The sequence below is a fragment of the Homalodisca vitripennis genome, chromosome 4 (genome assembly GCF_021130785.1).
Source record: "Homalodisca vitripennis isolate AUS2020 chromosome 4, UT_GWSS_2.1, whole genome shotgun sequence".
Classification (NCBI taxonomy): domain Eukaryota; kingdom Metazoa; phylum Arthropoda; class Insecta; order Hemiptera; family Cicadellidae; genus Homalodisca; species Homalodisca vitripennis.
Genome location: NC_060210.1, coordinates 56069365 through 56086814, shown reverse-complemented (window position 1 = coordinate 56086814; position 17450 = coordinate 56069365). Strand labels below are relative to the sequence as shown.

Genomic DNA, 17450 nt, shown 5'->3' with positions numbered 1-17450 from the left:
AATACAGTATTATGTTTTCATAATTACAGTAGTGCCTTCAAAAAGTTAACTGTAAGCAGTAGTTCAAAAAGTAATTAGTAGTTTATTTGCTATAATTTAACTTACGTGTGGCAATGTTCCATAGCCTTGCTTTATTTGATGTATCATTTGTAAGTTTATGTTTTGTATTTTGTCAGTCCGTGTATTGACTATTTTAAAAATATTGGGTGATTGATTGTTTTATATTTCAGATGTCTCGGGTGCAAAGAGCTCTCCGGCTTGACGATGAAGATACAGATCCAGATGTCACAGTCAAGTTGGGTAAGTTCTTTCAGCTCAATTTAAAAGGATTTTTTAGCAGTAAAGTTCTTAAAAATTCTATTACAATTATTTTTAGTGGAGAGTTTTGTACTATAAGAACACATTATATACCCCATACAACAAAAGATGTTTCTTAATTACTAGAAAATTTTTCATTCTTTGAAGTTTATTTTTGACAATGGAAGGATTGTGATGGAAACAGGATTTTTCCAGACATTTGCCATCGTTCAGTGAAACAAAAAATCAGTAACACTACAATTTGAGATCTGAAATCTGATCTCTTCTTCAGGTAAATAACTAACCTAATACATAATTACAAACTAGGTTAAAATAAACAAATCGTACCAAAGCATTGTGGCATGCCTAAGTCAGGAATCACAACCACCATGTTGTGTGTCAACTTCACCAACTCTAAAACATGCACTTAATAAAATACTTTACACAAAACTAATTATTAAAACCGAACTACAGAATACAGGTCACAATACGTCTGCATTCGTCTACCAACCACCTACAGTCTCGTCTACCGACGAAGATAGATAGGTCTACCACCACGGTTGTACCACGTATTATGACCTGTATTTTATTGCTTCTGCCACGTCCCATCTATTGAGACTGATATATCTCTAGATTCATTATTAGCTGCTACTGCATCTGATACAACAGCTCTCATGGAATATTTGCAAACTGTTTCTGAAACTGCAAAACTGAATTTTTGCAAACTTTTCCTGTGGCCCGCATTTCATACACTAATCTTAATATTTAGATCTTAAAGTTTAGTTGTTTTTCCTGATTGTAAGCCTAGTGAGATTTTCACATTTTCAATATTGTTCATAGTAGCGTTATTATCACAATTTATACACTGTAAAGCTATTTCACAAGCTAATTCTGCAATATGTTTTTTACTTATTAAAATTTTGCTAAAGCACACTTTGCATACTGCAACACTTTCCAAACTCGATTCTAATCTCCTCAAGTCAACCATATTGTAGTCAAAATCATTATCAATCTGATCTTACAACAATAAAGAAGGAGTCTTTTTGGTTTTTTAAGATGAATTGGTCACAACCTTCAAGACTGACTTCAGTCTGAGGTCTAGGGTGTTCAAAAGTTTCAAGGTTGTTCAAGGTTCAATTTCTAAATTTTCGCTTTCACTTGTAATATTTATATATTTGTTCCCACGGAATTTCCTTTTCATAGTAAGATGCTTACTTTTCATTATCTTAAAGCATTTACTTTACCAGATAAAATACAATCACAACTGGAAGTAAACCACAAGATTTCCTTCACACATTTTTAACAAGAAGCAGTCTATTGTTGATAAATACTGGCAGAAGACAGCTGTTTTTGTTTGCAACGAAGTAGAACAAAAAATACAGGTGAGCCAACCTACTGCAGGTCAATAAATTAGTACAACGTAACTTTTACTATATAAAACTTTGAAATTGTGTAAGCGGAGGATGCATACCAATATTTAAATATTGTTTTAGAACAGTTATTGTTGTAGGATATTTATAATTTATGCACCATTTTTACTGCAACACTCTCATCTATTAAATTAAAAATACATATTATAAAACTTTTCATACTTTTAGCCATGTGGTTCCCTTAAGTGGGTGGATGGAGTCAACATTAAAATAAAATAGTTGACAAATAATCATTTCTAATTTATCATCTCAGAAGTAGAGAAGAAGAATAAGAGAGTTCATCTCACAATGCTTGTTACAAGTGTTATGTTTTCTTTCTTGTTTTGAAGAAATGATGTATAACAGTGAAATATCAATGATTTCTTGTGTTAATTTTTACTGTGCAAGATTATTGTCATATTTATTTATCTGGAATTATCTTTGGAATTAACTGTTACCAATTGGGAACAAAAACTTAGATGCTGAACAGAGCAAGATAATTTCCTGCTGTGAAACAATATAGAATGGGCACTTGAATGAAGCCCCAGTGATGGTGTCACTTTCCAAGAGGGTGAATTTACCTTTTGCATTGTCTGCATTAAGGGCTTCTTGGACTTTCTTTATTCTTTTTCACTCTACCTTATACAGTTTCATAAAATGAATTGATTTGGGTTTTTAACATTGTAAGACAATTTTCTCCAAGTGTTAAAAAAAAATGTCTATACCAATCTCAGCTCAATTTGTAGACCTAAGATAACAAATTTTACTAATATATTACAGAAACGTTTATTTTACTTTTTTTATTGCTTCAGTGAAAACAGGATTAGATAACCAGGCACAAATAAGTTTTTGAATTTTTAAAATTAATCTCTACAAATAAATATTAGTTTGTATAAAAATCTGTACAGAACAGATAGTTGTTCTATAATTTTAGTAAATGTTATAAAACCTCAAATATGAAAACTGGTGTGGTAGAGAAGACAATTTGCCAAACAGAATAATTTAATTATTCGAACCTATACTATATGAAAATGATTTAAATATTTGATTTTGCAATTTTATTTTATAAACCCTAATTTGAGAGTAGGTATGATAGTTTTGCATGTTGGTGTTGCAGAGTATGTGGACCCGTCGGAGATGGTGAAGAGTGTGATGAGCAGTCCCTCACCCTATCACCTGCTGGACCACGAGTATGGCCAGACTCCGCAGAACCAGATCATGACTGGGCCACCAACACAGCCTCCTCGCTCACAGGTAACTCAGCAATGGAGCAGTTTTGTTCTTAAGAAATAATTAAACTCAACTCTTCATATGTCTGTTGATCATACAGGTAAGTTGGAGGTGGTGCATATACTATCAACTTTTCGGACTTAGCTTTTACAAGATTTTGTTCAATTGAAATGAAATAGGGCAGAAGGTTGTCTTCATATTATGTATGTCTATTGAATAGAATATAATTCAATTTTAAAATAAAAATAAAATTACTTAAAAAACCAAGGAACTATAGAGTAAAAAATAATTTTTGAAAACAAAAGTTAATTAAATTAGTCACTAAAAATGTTTGAAGGTTGTGCCAAATTGTATGAAACACATGAGTATTATAAAGTTAATTTAAATTGTAATGAATTAATTCCAAAATATCCTATATAGACAATACCCCCTTATTACAGTTCTTCTAAATGTAACGTGTAATAATTAATAAGCAACAAAATAAATCATTCACACGGTTTAGTACTTTAAATCATAGCAATAACAAATTTTTTTATTGAATATCAATAGGTACACTGCATTATCCGTTATGTACTGAATGTAGATACATTTGATAAACTTTCGTTTTTCCAAATTAAAATGATTTTTTTTCTTTGTAATTCCTTGGTATTAGAAGTCTATTTATTTTGATTTTAAACATTGTATTATTTCAAAAAATGTTAGTGGTTTATGTAGTGCATCTTCTCCTGTAATTTGAAATGCATATGATCTGTGCAAGTTATACGGGGATTAGAACCTTATACTTAATGAATATTTTTAATGAACATTTTTAGCAGATATGTTATTTTGTTGTTGACTGTGCCAGTTTTTAGTAAATTCAAGAGTCACCCTTTGACACCCCTAGTTAGTAGTATTTATTAGTGATAAGGGTTCCTTTTGTTAGTTTTTGTATTGTTCCTTGTTATGCCAATCAGAGTCACTAATGGATCAGAACTTAAAATTTGGACAGAAAGAAAAACATCCCATCCCATGTCATAGATTTGTGGTGATTAAAGTAAACCATAATCTCTGTACTACATACTGTCCCTTTTGCTCCATGAAATACATTCAACATGTAAACTAACTGAGGTGCTATCCAATAATATATTCTTATGTAAGTACATCATAATCTCTGCAATCTATACTGTCCTCCTGCTCCATGAAATACATTCAACATATAAACTAACTGAGGTGCTATCCAATAATATATTCTTATGTAAGTAAATCATAATCTCTGCAATCTATACTGTCCTCCTGCTCCATGAAATACATTCAACATGTAAACCAACTGAGGTGCTATCCAATAATGTATTCTTATGTAAGTAAATCATAATCTCTGCAATCTATACTGTCCCTTTTGCTCCATGAAATACATTCAACATATAAACTAACTGAGGTGCTATCCAATAATATATTCTTATGTAAGTAAATCATAATCTCTGCAATCTATACTGTCCTCCTGCTCCATGAAATACATTCAACATATAAACTAACTGAGGTGCTATCCAATAATATATTCTTATGTAAGTAAATCATAATCTCTGCAATCCATACTGTCCCTTTTGCTCCATGAAATACATTCAACATATAAACTAACTGAGGTGCTATCCAATAATATATTCTTATGTAAGTAAATCATAATCTCTGCAATCTATACTGTCCCTTTTGCTGCTCCATGAAATACATTCAACATATAAACTAACTGAGGTGCTATCCAATAATATATGCTTATGTAAATAAATCATAATCTCTGCTATCTATACTGTCCTCCTGCTCCATGAAATACATTCAACATATAAACCAACTGAGGTGCTATCCAATAATGTATTCTTATGTAAGTAAATCATAATCTCTGCAATCTATACTGTCCCTTTTGCTCCATGAAATACATTCAACATGAAAACCAACTGAGGTGCTATCCAATAATGTATTCTTATGTAAGTAAATCATAATCTCTGCAATCCATACTGTCCCTTTTGCTCCATGAAATATATTCAACATATAAACTAACTGAGGTGCTATCCAATAATGTATTCTTATGTAAGTAAATCATAATCTCTGCAATCTATACTGTCCCTTTTGCTCCATGAAATACATTCAACATATAAACCAACTGAGGTGCTATCCAATAATGTATTCTTATGTAAGTAAATCATAATCTCTGCACTCTATACTGTCCTCCTGCTCCATGAAATACATTCAACATGTAAACCAACTGATGTGCTATCTAATAATGTATCCTTATCTCGCATTTTTCTATTAATCGTAGTTAATGAAATTAAATTCTTATTCAGCAAATTAATCTGTTTACAATTGGAATATGAATGACAAAACATCTAGGAACGTTGGCTGTGATTTTAATTGATTAAATCATAACCTATTTACTCTATCCTTTCTCTCTACTCTACGAATTTTGTGGCGACCCGTCTCATGCCCAAATTATCGATTAAAATTTAATGGCACGAGCCAATCGATATGCCTAGGTCCTCGGCAATTTCTCTAACAGTGATTCGATGATTGGCCAATACCATTTTCTTCACTTCATCAATTTTTTCGTCTGTTGTTGAAGTGCTCGGGCGTCCGGCACGCTCTTCGTCGTTCACATCTTCTCGGCCTTCTGAAAACATTTTGTACCACCCATAAACATTGCTTTTGTCCAAAGTAGCTTCTCCGTATGCCACAGTCAACATCCGGAATGCATCCGCGCACGTAATTTCGTTTTTCACACAAAATTTGATACAGGTTCTTTGTTCCATTTTTTTGAATAGGTAAAAATTGAAGACGAACTAAAACACGTGCAAACAAAGCAGCTGTCAACTATTAACTGAACATTCAAAATGGCCGAAATTGTCAACATAAGTGAGAGACATATGTACCAACATAATATACGTAACCCGCGAAAATTCAAAATTTGCGATACTCTTTTTGAACACACCTTGTAGGTCTCTAAAAATTTGTAAACATGATTTACAATCTAAAACATTTTTTACTCAATGCTTTTTCTACCAGATGAAAACACTTTGTTAGCTCCATGCTGTTTCCCAAAAGAGTTATTCCATAACTTAAATGAGAATGAAAAAATGCATAATACGAGGAAAGCAACATTTGTTTTAGGGAAAATATAATATGTTCCGTTTTTGTACAGTTCACTATCAATCTACAGTATTTGCTCCAAGCCACTTTAACCCTAGAAAGTTATCGTGTTACAGCATGGCGCTAAGGGTATCGATACGTAAATTTGACGTATTTATTTAATTTTTTTATGATATAATTACAAAATAAAAAGTTATTTTAATAGTTTTTAGATATAATAGATGTTCAAAATGTTTTAATAAGATTTTAATTGCCAAAATATAATCCTTTGAATATGTCATACTCATCTCTAAATATTGAAATATTCAATTTTTAGGCAATGAATATTGAATGTGCCAACTATTATTGTTGCAATAAGGCATTATTATTGTACACCTGTTTTAAAAAATTATTTCGTGAAAGATGTATATTTTTGGTATATTTACCTTGCAAGTTGTTGTGTTTTATTTTTACCCAAGTGTAAGGCAATTCAAAGAAAATTCATGGAAAATATCATACAGTCATATATTTTACAGCTAATATAATTGAATAATATAATAATAATTGAATAATGTAATTGAACAATCGAATAACATCAAACAGAAGTTTACTTTTAGCATTTAGTAAATGTTTGTAACGTAAAAATGTTCTTCTTGTTTGCTTTTTTCGCTCTAACCGCAATCAGGGCAAAGTTTCTTCTAGTGCTCTCCACAGATTGCATTCCCACAAGCATAGTAGGTGGTTGTCATTTTTTTCTTTTTTGTGTCACAAAAAGAACAATATTTCCGTCTCCCTTGCTGATCTGGCTGAGCTGGTACTGGTATGTTGCATTGGCCTGTCAGAACTGTTTGAATTGTTCGTTTCAATGATCGGCTCATGTTCCTTTGGTTCAACCTAACCTCTTGCCAAGGTTTAGTTAGCTCTTTGTGTAGTTCGAACATAAATTCTTGTCTTGGCATGGGCTTAGCTGTACCTCCACTACGTCTAACAGTGTTGTGCGCATATATTACATAAGCGTTGACAACAGCAATATTCATCATGTTGTAGAAAATGCAAAGTGGCCATCGCTGGGTTTTCCTGTTGCAGTTCATGTGACCACACATTTGATCAAATGTGTCAACTGCTCCTTTGGTTGCATTATAAACCATTATCATTTCTGGTTTTCCATTTTCATGAATTGCATTATCATCATGCATTGATGACACCAACGTAACTACCTTATCATTAGGTTTGTATGATACAGCTGTCATTTCATCTCTGAATAAAAACACTGAGGAACCAACCTTACGCTTTTTGTACTTTTTGTCAGAAAATTCTGGTGGAAATTCTGGTTTGTTTCTTTTTATTGTTCCTACTACTGTCAAACCCTTCTCAAACAATAATTTTTGAACAAGTGAAACACTGGTAAATCAGTTGTCCATGGTTATGTTTCTGTTGGTATTTTCTACCGAAGTCACTAACTCTCCAAAGAAGAACTCTGCTGCTGATCTATTTCCAGGTACTGATCCTTTTCCTAAGTACACACGAGCATCCACCATGTATTTAGTCGAATTATCACAAATCATAATGATTTTTATTCCATACTTATTTGGTTTGGAGGGCATATACATTCTAAATGGACACCGCCCGCGGAACCCGACTAATTGTTCATCTATAGCCAGATATGTGCCGGGCTTGTACAGAGATCTACAGTTTTCTAACAGCATATATGCCAAATGTTTCTGATAGGAGCAAACTTGTCTGTCTTCTTACGCTCATCTCTAGTAGCCCTATCGTCAAATCTTAGACAGTTGATCAAAAATTTGAAACACCTCTCACTCATAGTGGCTTTATATCGCTCGCCACTGTATGTATTATCAAACATAATATTTGTGCTTAAATGATTGTCTTTTAGCGCAGCAGCTAAAATGATCAAACCAAACAAGGCATACAGCTCTTCTAAGCACAAATCTCTGACTATGCCATCAGTATTGTTTTCATTGTAATTTCTTTTTTGTTTTTGTATTTCTTCATTTGTATGTTTAAGAACTTGTTCAACAAGGTTAGGGTTAAAAAATAATGTGAAGCATTCCGATGGAATATACTTCTCCCTTGCAGGTTGACTAGGACCGGGTCGTATGTGAACAACATTTTTTGCTGGAGTTTTCCCAACTGATGTTTCGCATTCAGACCCCCAAAGAAACCCATTTTCTGAAACCACAATTCCGTCTTCCATGTCCATTGTAAGCACAGATCCAGTAATATCTGTGTGGGTTCCTAAGTTTGGAGAAGTTTGTCTATTAGGCCTACCTGTTGGAGAAAGTTGCCTGCGCAATTGACCAGGTTGCTTTTTCGGTCTAGTGGTAGTTGGTTGCTCAACTGTCTGGAGATGTTCGATTTCTCTGATTGCATCTATGTTGTCATTTTCTAGCCGAAGTAAGTCCTCTTCGTCAGGAATGTACTCTGGATCCGCATCGCTGTCATACTCGTCTGAAAGCTCATCGTATTCGACGTTGTCCTCTTCTTCCAGACACTCACGTTCGGCATCGGCTTCAGACCGATCGTTTAGTGCATTCAAAATATCATCGTCTGTTAGCAAATGATCCGCCATTGTTGAAAAACACTCAATATTACAACTTATAACAACACTATTTACTTATATTACAAAACATTTGCATATCTCATAAAGGTATTGACACGTAAACGTTACGTCTACTGAAGTCTACACAAAGGGCCTACTTAAGTTGACACGTAAGTTTGACGTACGGGTTCCAAGAAACCGGCTAGTAGGGCTACAAAGAAACGCGCTCCAATCTAACCAGGACAGCTGTCACACGGCAACTGACTGCCAAGAGCACTGCTGGAAGGAGGAGAGCCTCGGTGGAGGGGTAAAAGAGTGGGGTGCCAAAAATAACCGGTTATACGTCAAATTTATGTGCGATACCTATCTAGGGTTAAGGCCACTTTTTCAGAATTTTCTTTCTCTTGTAATAGAGCATTTAAATCTTTGTTGTGATTTAGTAAGGTGGTATCATATGCATAGAGAACAGACATACATGAATTTTTATGAGAAAAATCTTTTATAGCAATAATGAACAAGACAGTCCAGGAACACTTCTCTATAGTACCCTTACAACATTTGTTTTAAAAGCAAACTTCTTTTCCCCTTGAACCACCATTTATTCGCTTACAGTCAAATAAGAAAGTAATAACTTTAACTCATTGTTCTTTATACCAATACCTCTATACCATAATGTGTAATCTTTTTGTAGCAGTAGCTCATAATTATTAATGCAGTCATAACATTTACTAAAATCAATTAGCGTTGTTTCTGATAGTAATTTGTTCCTTGTTTGAAGTTTATTTTTGACAATGGAAGAATTGTGAAGCAAACATGATTTTTCCGGACATTTGCCATCGTTCAGTGAAACAAAAAATCAGTAACACTACGTTTTGAGATCTGCAATCTGATCTCTTCTTTAGGTAAATAACTAACCTAACACACAATTACAAACTAGGCTAAAATAAACAAATCACGCCAGAGCGTTGTGACACCCCTAAGTCAGGAATCACAACCAAGTGTGTCAACTTCACTAACTCTAAAACATGCACTGAATAAAAAACTAAAAACAACACTAATTACTCAAACTGAACTATAGAATACAGGTCACAATATGTCTGCATTCGTTGATCAACCACCTTCAACTGACCAAAGACCAATAGCAAATGGCGATTGTCACGGCAGAAACAAGATTGTGGCAATGAAAAGGAAGGGAGACAGGAATCAGCCTTTTGTTATTATTGGTTCATGCGAGATGAACTTCTTAAAACCATATTATGACTCCGCATTGGTTTATTACAAATATCTGATCCGTTTGATAATTTTGATTTTTTCTTTAGTTAATTTTTTAGAATTGGCAACCAAAGCGGCCTAATCATGACTGATGGTTGACTGATTGATTGGTCTGCCAATTTAATGAATGTTGCCTCTATTAATTTCCTTTTAAAAAATGTGGTTCCCGAAGTAATAATGTTGGCTTCATCCCAATTCATATGATGGTCTTCAGACCAACAATGGTGTGCAATTTCTGACTTTTCTGTGAGACCCTTTCTTGTATTTTCTTTGTGTTTATTTATCCTTACGTTGAATGATCTTTTGTCTTGCCTATTTATTCCCCATTGCAACTAAATTTTATACTATAAACACAGTTTTTGGAATCCTGTGTGCCATATTTTGGTTTTGTTTTTATGAGACTGCGTTTTAAACACTGTTCTAATGTTGTACTTTCTACCTACTCTTCTAATTTTCTCCGATAATCCTGGCACATAAGGGTTTGACATAGACGCAAATTTATCACTATTTTGTTTTTCTCACTCAGGAATGATTCTTCTGGTTCGTTTGCACTTGTTTATTACTAATTGAACGTATCCATTGCGTCTAAAATCCGATTCAACTTTCTTAAATTCCTCTTTTAATCCATCTTTATCTGAGCATAAGCTCTTTGCTCTATCAAATAGTAGGCCAAGTAGGCCACTCCTTCTTTGGCATATTTTTGATGGTTTGATTGATAATTTAAATATTTTCCTGTTTCAAAAAACAGTTGTCTTATGGACATCCCTATCTCTTAATACACACACATCCAAAAAAGGAAGCTTGTTTTGGACTTCCACTTCCATTGTGAGGCGGATGGAAGGAGAAATACTACCTGAGTAATTTGTTTTCAAAATTTATTATTTACTATTGTTTCTACCGCTTTTATTGTTCTTTTTAGGAAGGAAACCAAATAGTTCATTACAGAAAAGATTGCTATTGAAGAAGAAACTATATAATTGTTCCTTTAAACAGCACTCAAATATTTTACTCAATATTGGAACTAGGGAAATGGGTCGATAGCTAGAGGGATCCGATTTGACTCCTTTCTTAAAGACTGATATAACTTTGGTAATTTTAATGCTTTGGGAAATAAGCCTTGTGATAAAATCCAGTTAAACAGAAGAGTTATTGGTTTAACTATTGTAGCCTATAATTTCCTTAACGATTTTAGAAAAAAAACAAAATGGTCTTCACTTTTAGAATTGCTCAGCCTGGCGACATATTTCAATACTTCAGGTTTTGTTATTACTTGAGACTGGAAAGTTTGAACTGCTTAATCAAACTTGACATAAAGTTTCCGAATATTTCCAAAGCAGGTTCAAAGTTATTATACATTGTAATACCATTTATCCTAGATACCATATTAATAAAATAGTTATCAAAACAGAGTCTCTAATTGTATCAACGTTGTTAACATTTTGGTTCATTTCATTTTTTACAATACGCCAAGCTGCTTTGCATGGATTCTCATGGGCCACTGGCCTGTGCTAGGATCTTATCAAATAGATAAAGGGGGAGAGTCAATACAGTACAAGGTGGATGGTACTGATAAAATGTGCTAGTACCACAGACAGGATTTGAACCTGCACTATCTCTACTCAGATCCAAAAGTGTGATGTCTTAGACTGCGTGGTCATCAGACTCTTATAACAAATGTTTACATTAATTTTTTTATTACCCAATGTACAATGTACAATGATCTAGGTGAACATGCTTTCAATACTACTCTTGTGATTCAATAATTTTTTATTTGGCAAATTCTGTCCTATAATTAGTTTTAGCTTTTTTTGACACTTCTTTGATAATTCAGAATATGTTGTTTATTTTTATCATAGCTTAAAAAAGTATCATTGAATTTTTTCTTAAATGTAGGTTACTTACATTGTTAATAAAAGTTTAAGGGAAAAATTATTATTATTCTTTTAGGTACATATTACTGTTTAAATATTCAATAAAGTATTACACTGAAACAAGAAAACCTAAAAAGTGTTTGATTGCATATAAATTATATGCTTAAATCAAGACATCTCTTGTACGACCAAAACAAGGTCGTAAAAGTGTTTAATATTGCTCTTATGGGGTAAAACTCAGTCGTTCCACTAAAGCTAGCTTGTAACCTGATTTAAACCAATTAAATACCACCGCACATCATTTAATGTTTGAAATAAGTAAAATGTATGGCATTTGATTCCCAGGCAGTAAAGCGGAGGCTTAATTTAGATATCGCCTCGGGAGAAGAAGGCTTTAAAACACCAAAGTCAACCAAGAAAATGAGGGCTACTAGTGCCAGTCCAGCTAATAAGAGTAAGTGCATATAAATATTAGTATATAGATGTAGCCTTAACAACACTTAAACATTGTATGATATTATCTCTTCCTTGTTTTAGTATTACAAAATAATGTTATGAAAGGTATGATAGAGCGAGTGTTAGCGACTTTGCCACTTCGCAACATTGAAAACACTCGAGGTAGAACCTGAGAGTCCATGACACTTATATCTGAATTTTTTCAGATCAAATAAAAGTGATGAAAATATTAAGAACTTTGAATTTGCTGCCGTTAGAGAAAATGAGATAAATGTCCGCTATTAATGAATCAAAATCAAAGGCAGTGGATGCAGACGATGTATCTATTTAAATTACAAAAGCAGTGAGTCCATATGTTTTGGGGGTAATTTCTAAGATAGATCCTGTCCAAGGTATTGGAAAAAATTGCAATCAAACAAATCGTGGGATAAATGGAAGTAAAAAGAATATTTCCAAAACTATAATCAGGATTTAGAAAAAATCGTAATACCCATACAGCCCTCACAAATTAATTTATTGATGTAATTGAGGTGAAATGTAATGGCAAGTGTAGTATCATGGTGATAATCGATTATTCCCAAATATTCAACTCAATCAATCATGATATGCTGCCAGCGAAAATGAACTATCATGGTTTTGGAGAGGAGGTAGTAATGTGGATCAGATCTTATCTAGGTGATAGACAACAGGTCACTAAGTTTGGCAATGATACTTCGCAGTGACTCCCTAAACTGCGTAGTGTCCCTCAAGGTAGTTGTCTTGGCCCAATTTTATTCAATTTATACAGATCTCATACACATCTGAATTTCCAGGCTGTGTACAAAGTTGTGCTGCACATATATGTATGTAGATGTCAGCTGCATTTGGCATTTGAGCCTGCAAAATTGGAGTCGTTCATTAATCATGTAAATTATGACCTAAAACGCATTTCCACTTGGTCAGTTAAAAATGGTCTGATACTCAACATGAGCAAATGCACAGTCCTTTATGTTACACGAAACGATCGGGCACGGACCCTTAACGAGCGTGGGATTGCGGTCGTGCTCGATGGCGAGGCTTGACTGTTTGTGTGATAAAGTGAAGACTCTCAGTGTCGTGCTTGACTGTGATCTTATGTTTTCTGACCAAATCACCCACACTTCCCAACGTGTTCATGGCAGGTTGGGGGGTCTGTATAGATTCATAACGCTGCTGCCTTAGACTGTAAAGCTACAGCTCTCATGCATTCGTTATTTCTGTCAGTTCTTTGCTATTGCTATCTTGCATACGGAATCAGCATCTCAAGGAAGGATATAAATAGACTTCAAAAGTCAGTGATAAGGTTCATTTTCAATTTAAAGCGCTTTGATCATGTATCCTATCCTCCTTTTCAGAGACTGCCATAATGCTATCCGTGGAAGTGGTATGTAGAATGCTGACATATTGCATGATTCAAGAAAGCTCTTATTCTCACAGAGCCACAGTACTTATGTGAGAGGTTCTTATATTGGGAGAAGGTCTCTGAATGCATCACCCGACAGAACCGTAATCTCCATTTTCCCAAAGTAAAGCTTGAGATCGGGAGGAAGGGCTTTTCAAACTTGGACCCATAATTGTTCAATGACCTCCCCTAGTAAGTCAAAGTGTAGTTTCTTATGAAAACTTTAAACATAAGTTGAGAGATACACTAGGAAGAAATTACACGCTTTAAGTAAGAATAATTAATCTGTAATTAGTTTTATCACTTTATAATACCACAACAATTTCTTTATCTTTAAGGTTAAGTTTGGTTTTACTTATGTGTATTTATTTTTAATTTACTGGATAACAGTTGATTTGAAAAGCAATTGCAAGTTGAAATACGCTGGCTAAATAAAGGTATTTTTATTTATTTATATATCAAACTTGTAGTTTTTATAGATCTTGTTATTCATGCTCTCAAAAAATACCCTGTTCTGATGTTTAATAAAGATGTTCATAGTTATAACACAAGAGGTAAAAGTAATCTGTATTTTGGTCATTGTAGGTTGAGTAAAACTTTGATGAGTGATACGTAACGTCAAAGAGAGTTTACAATAAGTTTAGTAACCTCATTAATAAGTATAACATGCAGACCTTTAAAAATGATTTAATTGCCTGGCTCTTGAAGAACCCCTTTTATTCTTTGACTGACTTCCTGACATTTCAAGATATATCCTTTTAATGTAATAATTTGTTATTGTTTTATTAATTTATTAAAATTTGACATGCTGTTACTTTGTTAGATTCAGGACAGCCAGCAGTGTTATCTCTGTGCCATATTTGTTGTTTTATGAACATTTATGTAATCTTTCAAAAATACCAATACTTGTACCTATTTTATTTTATTATTTGTTGTTTATCTCTATGGCATTGATTGCAGGTAAACCGGCCCTGACGAGGTATGACACGTCACTGGGCCTGTTGACTAAGAAGTTTGTAGGTCTGCTGCAGTCTTCACCCAAGGGAGTGGTTGACCTCAATGTAGCTTCTGAGTGCCTTGAAGTACAAAAACGGAGAATTTATGATATAACTAATGTCTTAGAAGGCATTGGCATTTTAGAAAAGAAATCAAAAAACAATATTCAATGGAAGTAAGTACAACAAATCTAATTAAGAATGACATATAACTAGTTTAATTCAAAATGAATTCATGACTGACTTCGTAATTAAAAAATTAGTCATTATATAGGTTAGTTAAAATCAGTGGAAAATACTGATAGATAACAGTTTGTCTCAATCAGATAATATTTTTGTGACCTATTTATTAGTTGCTGTGAAATAGATAAAAATATTATTATTATATTTAATAATATTTAAAATGTAAAATGATTTAAAATGTTAATTTACTATAAGAATAGCATTTACATTAAATTTACAATAGATTATACAGAGTGATCAAAGTGGTACTGATATAATTTCACTCAAGTCAAAGTTTTCATAAGCATTCAGTTATTAAAATAAGCATATGAAAAATAGAGAAATGAAAGTTTTATGACATGTTTTTATTCTCAAGAATACTGAGCTGAAATTACTATTATTTGATAATTCTCTTTCAGATCTCCAATTATAATATAATTTCATTTTATGTATATATCTTTTTTTATATGTTCAAGGAATATAATATATCTCTTTTAGGAAGAGTTGTATGTCAACTCTTCCTAAAAGATTGGACCGATTTTGACGAAATTTTGTGTGTGTGTTGAAGGGGATTAGAGAATGGTTTAGATTTACAACTCTATCCAATTTAAATAGTTTATTTAATTAATTTTTTAATCATGAATTGTTGTCGATTTTTGGAATGTTTTACCTTTATTCCGGCAGACTGCGCTACGACACATTAATTGATACTTAACAGCTGTTAATACTTTCAGCTGATGTTCATCAAAGAGGCAGAAACATTAATAATAATAATTAATTAATTATTATTGTAAAGTGCTTGATCAGTAGTGTAATGCAGATTGCATAGACAAAGATATTACCTAATTTTAAATTTAGACTGCACCAATGATCAATAAACTATCTAATGCAAAGAAAATACTATTAAACACTGTTATAAAAACCACCTCATTGTACAATGCTGTGAATGTTTGCACATAAGGTAATCGAATTTGGTTAGATCGAAGGTCAATGAAAAGATCGGAAAGAAAGACGCTTTATGATCGAAATTGGTTTTTGTTGATACATTTTCTTGGATCGGAGCACAAGGCAAACTCCACAATAATACTGGAAATATCTTAGACAGAAAATTCATTTTAACAGACCAAATTTGATTCTTTATAATCAAATTAGTTTCTCGATATTCATACATATAAATTAATTGTACTGAATAACTTATCAACACCTAGCAAAAATCATGAAAGATAGTGGCAGGAAATATGGTACATACCTTCATAATGTGCCCGAGGCTCACAAAGGAATGACATCTATCTCAGGAGTGTTTAGAATGTGATAGAAAAAGAATACGTGTATATAGTGTACTGTTTTTCAACAGGAAATTGCGTGCGAAGCCGCGGACAACTGTTAGTATATATATTAGCAGTTGCCCGCAGCTATATATATACACATACACACAACAATCAGTGACTTAAATGACAAAGCAGAAAGATTTTTATTTGTGTCAAAAGACAAAACAAATATTATATAAACTGTTATTATTCAAGTTTGTTAGAAAATTAAGTTACCTTGTTTCTCTTTGATATAAAGTAATTATTTGTAGGTGGTCTTCAACATTTTATTTGCATGGAATATTGTCACAAAGACTGTGCATTATGTAAGAAACATAATTTTTCTTGAATTGCTTCAGAGGTGGTCAGATACCAATGGATTCACAAAACATTCTGCAAGCTGAAATAGAAGACCTTCAAAGACAAGAAAGACAACTAGATCAACTTATCAGAAATGCAGGTGGGTGTTGTTAAGAAACATATCCCTTCCGGCTCAGTCAGAAGAAAGATAGAGTTTACATGATGTTCAATATCTATATTAAGATGCGCTATTAAATTAAATGTTTGATTCTCACAACACTGATGGGACAATAACTCTCAATGCTGGCATGTTAATATAATCTGAACACTTACAAACATTTAGTAAGTCCGTAATCTAATAACCTTACAGGACAAACATTTGTATAACCCTATAAATTTCTTATTACAAATAATTTGGAAGTTTTAAAATTTTGTTATGGCAGCAATTTTTTCAAAATGGTGGCCAATTCAAAAATTTTAAACAACACCATTTTTGTTGTTGATTTCCTGAATAAAATCAACCACTGTTACTTCCCTCATTCAGTGGGGATTTTCAATGGACCAATACCTCATGTTATGCCATTCTAATTCTCCGTAGATATGGAATGTTGACTCATCACACTTCTAAAAAAATGGATTTTGTTGGAGGTCTTTGTCCAAATATTGAAGTTCATTTGATTAAGGTAGATATCTCCTTGAAGCTCCTGATATAAATTTTCTTTACATCAGGAGCTTATAAATTTTCTTTACAAGGTTTGAATTTGTTGTCTTTTAGAATCCTCCAAATTGTTGAGCTGAACACTGCTGAATCAAAAGCCCTCCTTTATTCTTTAAATCCTTTATATAATAAATCCTTTATATAATAAATCCTTCTAACTGAAACTAAAACATCAGGTGTTTTTTTATCCCTAACAGGACTGATAATCTGCTTATCTTGTTTCTGTTCTGGCTGAATTATTTTTTTATAAATATCCAGTATAAAATTATAAACAGTAAATAATTTTGTTTTAATTTCACTTTT

The 17450-nt window shown here is 32.9% G+C and overlaps 1 protein-coding gene across 1 annotated transcript in view; it reads left to right on the top strand.

The window, feature by feature from the left end:
- The window catches only part of LOC124359329 (transcription factor E2F3-like), a 67791-nt gene that overhangs the window by 10868 nt on the left and 39473 nt on the right, over nucleotides 1-17450 (top strand). The window contains exons 2-6 of the mRNA XM_046811988.1: nucleotides 231-300; nucleotides 2824-2960; nucleotides 12075-12183; nucleotides 14566-14776; nucleotides 16489-16589. Of these exons, the coding sequence (XP_046667944.1) occupies nucleotides 231-300; nucleotides 2824-2960; nucleotides 12075-12183; nucleotides 14566-14776; nucleotides 16489-16589 (628 nt within the window). The remainder of the gene's footprint in view (nucleotides 1-230; nucleotides 301-2823; nucleotides 2961-12074; nucleotides 12184-14565; nucleotides 14777-16488; nucleotides 16590-17450) is intronic.